Below are 1,526 nucleotides of genomic sequence, written 5' to 3' on the forward strand. Positions count from 1 at the left end.
AGGGAAAGACTATATCATCATGAACTACTCTGTTAAACATGCGGTGAGTATACACAGATACACACATGCATACAGGGCTTTCACATGCTGACTGCCTCATGCTGACGCACTCCTCCGTAACTCTTTGCATGTGTGTTCAAAGGTGCATTTTCAAACAAGTGCACATTGAGTGCGCTGACATCAAGGTTTATTTGGTTTACCAAGAGATTGTGCTCTATGACTAGACATCTTTAAATATTTGTGCAAAGTTTGCTCATCCTATATGGAACCACCGCCTCGAGGAAGTAGGGTGACTTTCTTTCCAAAGAGAGCACACTCCCATCCCTCCTGTCCTTGATGCTTTTGTCTGGGAGAATGATAGATGTACTGTTGGCTTTGCTTCATTTAAAGTGTAGGCTACTTAAGCTGACTTTCTTGAATATATTTGTGGCTTTAACTCCGGCTTTTTAAGGACTTGAGTAATTTGAATGCCAAAGCGCCAGTAAAACAGACTGATTAGAGAGCACTGCGACTAAGTGACTTTCAGTTTGGAATCAGCCCAGAAATCTTGAGTTGGGCTGTATTTCTGTGCTTTTTGTCCAGCTAGAAGGAGAGGATAGTAATCAGTGTAAAAGCTTTTACTCATCGCCCCTCTGTAGGGCTACAGCAACCCATTATTTACTTGATTAATTGTCTGGTCTATAAATTATGATACAGTAGTGAGAAATATCTTTAACAAAGATAGCTTATGTGTCCAACTAAGGACAGAGACCCACCAAGCCGACAGTCAGCCGTTGGCCCCAATTGGGCTGTCGGTAGGCGTCTGTCAGGGCTCATCTTTCTGGTGTGTCCCATACCATTGGCACCAGTCGGCAGCTTTTTGGCCAATTCGACATGTTGAATCGGCGTCAGCCTGTTGGGCCTTGTCAATGAAAGAGACACTACTCTAATTGGGTGTTCACCTTAGCGAATCAGTGCACAAGAACAGAACAATTTGGGAAAGCCCCAGCAGTGCCAACTTCTTATCAGACAAATTCTCAGTTAGAAGCAGCTATAGACAGCAGCTGTTATGAATAAGGTGTTTTGTTTATAGCTTATACTTCCACATTCTAGCTCCTCTGCTTTCCCTTTCTGAATGGCGAATACAGATAGCACCGCCTACTGGTAGGGGAAGTTATTTTTGTCATGCAGGCGCAGAACGTACTTTTTCAACCCGATCAGCCAAGACAAGGCCAACGTGAAGTGACGCAGAAGTTGGCCTTTGTTGCTGCTAATGTGTCTCTGCCGACACAGTCTAAAATGAAAAGATATCCAGTTTTTTGTTACTTGGGCAAAAAAAAGGTGGAACCAAATAATCATAGTTATTTTTACTAGAAAACAAATGTAGTTTCTGAATTTCATTTCTGTAGCTAATCTACCTCTCTTGAAGTGTCTTCCTGTTTCATCTTTTCATGCCTTTTTATTCTCTTTCTTGCGTTTGTCTGTTTCCCAGTCTCTGTTATCTATTTCCATCACTGTTTATAACATTTACAAAAGGATAAGGCCTC

At 42.0% G+C, this 1,526-nt stretch overlaps 1 protein-coding gene across 1 annotated transcript in view; it reads left to right on the forward strand.

Moving 5' to 3' along the window:
* The window catches only part of stard10 (StAR related lipid transfer domain containing 10), a 14,257-nt gene that overhangs the window by 8,678 nt on the left and 4,053 nt on the right, over positions 1–1,526 (forward strand). Inside the window, 1 exon segment of the mRNA XM_020618164.1 lies at positions 1–43. This exon segment is cut by the window's left edge and continues 28 nt beyond it. Within this exon segment, the coding sequence (XP_020473820.1) occupies positions 1–43 (43 nt within the window).

The sequence above is a fragment of the Monopterus albus genome, unplaced genomic scaffold (genome assembly GCF_001952655.1).
Source record: "Monopterus albus unplaced genomic scaffold, M_albus_1.0 scaffold202.1, whole genome shotgun sequence".
Taxonomy (NCBI): Eukaryota; Metazoa; Chordata; class Actinopteri; order Synbranchiformes; family Synbranchidae; genus Monopterus; species Monopterus albus.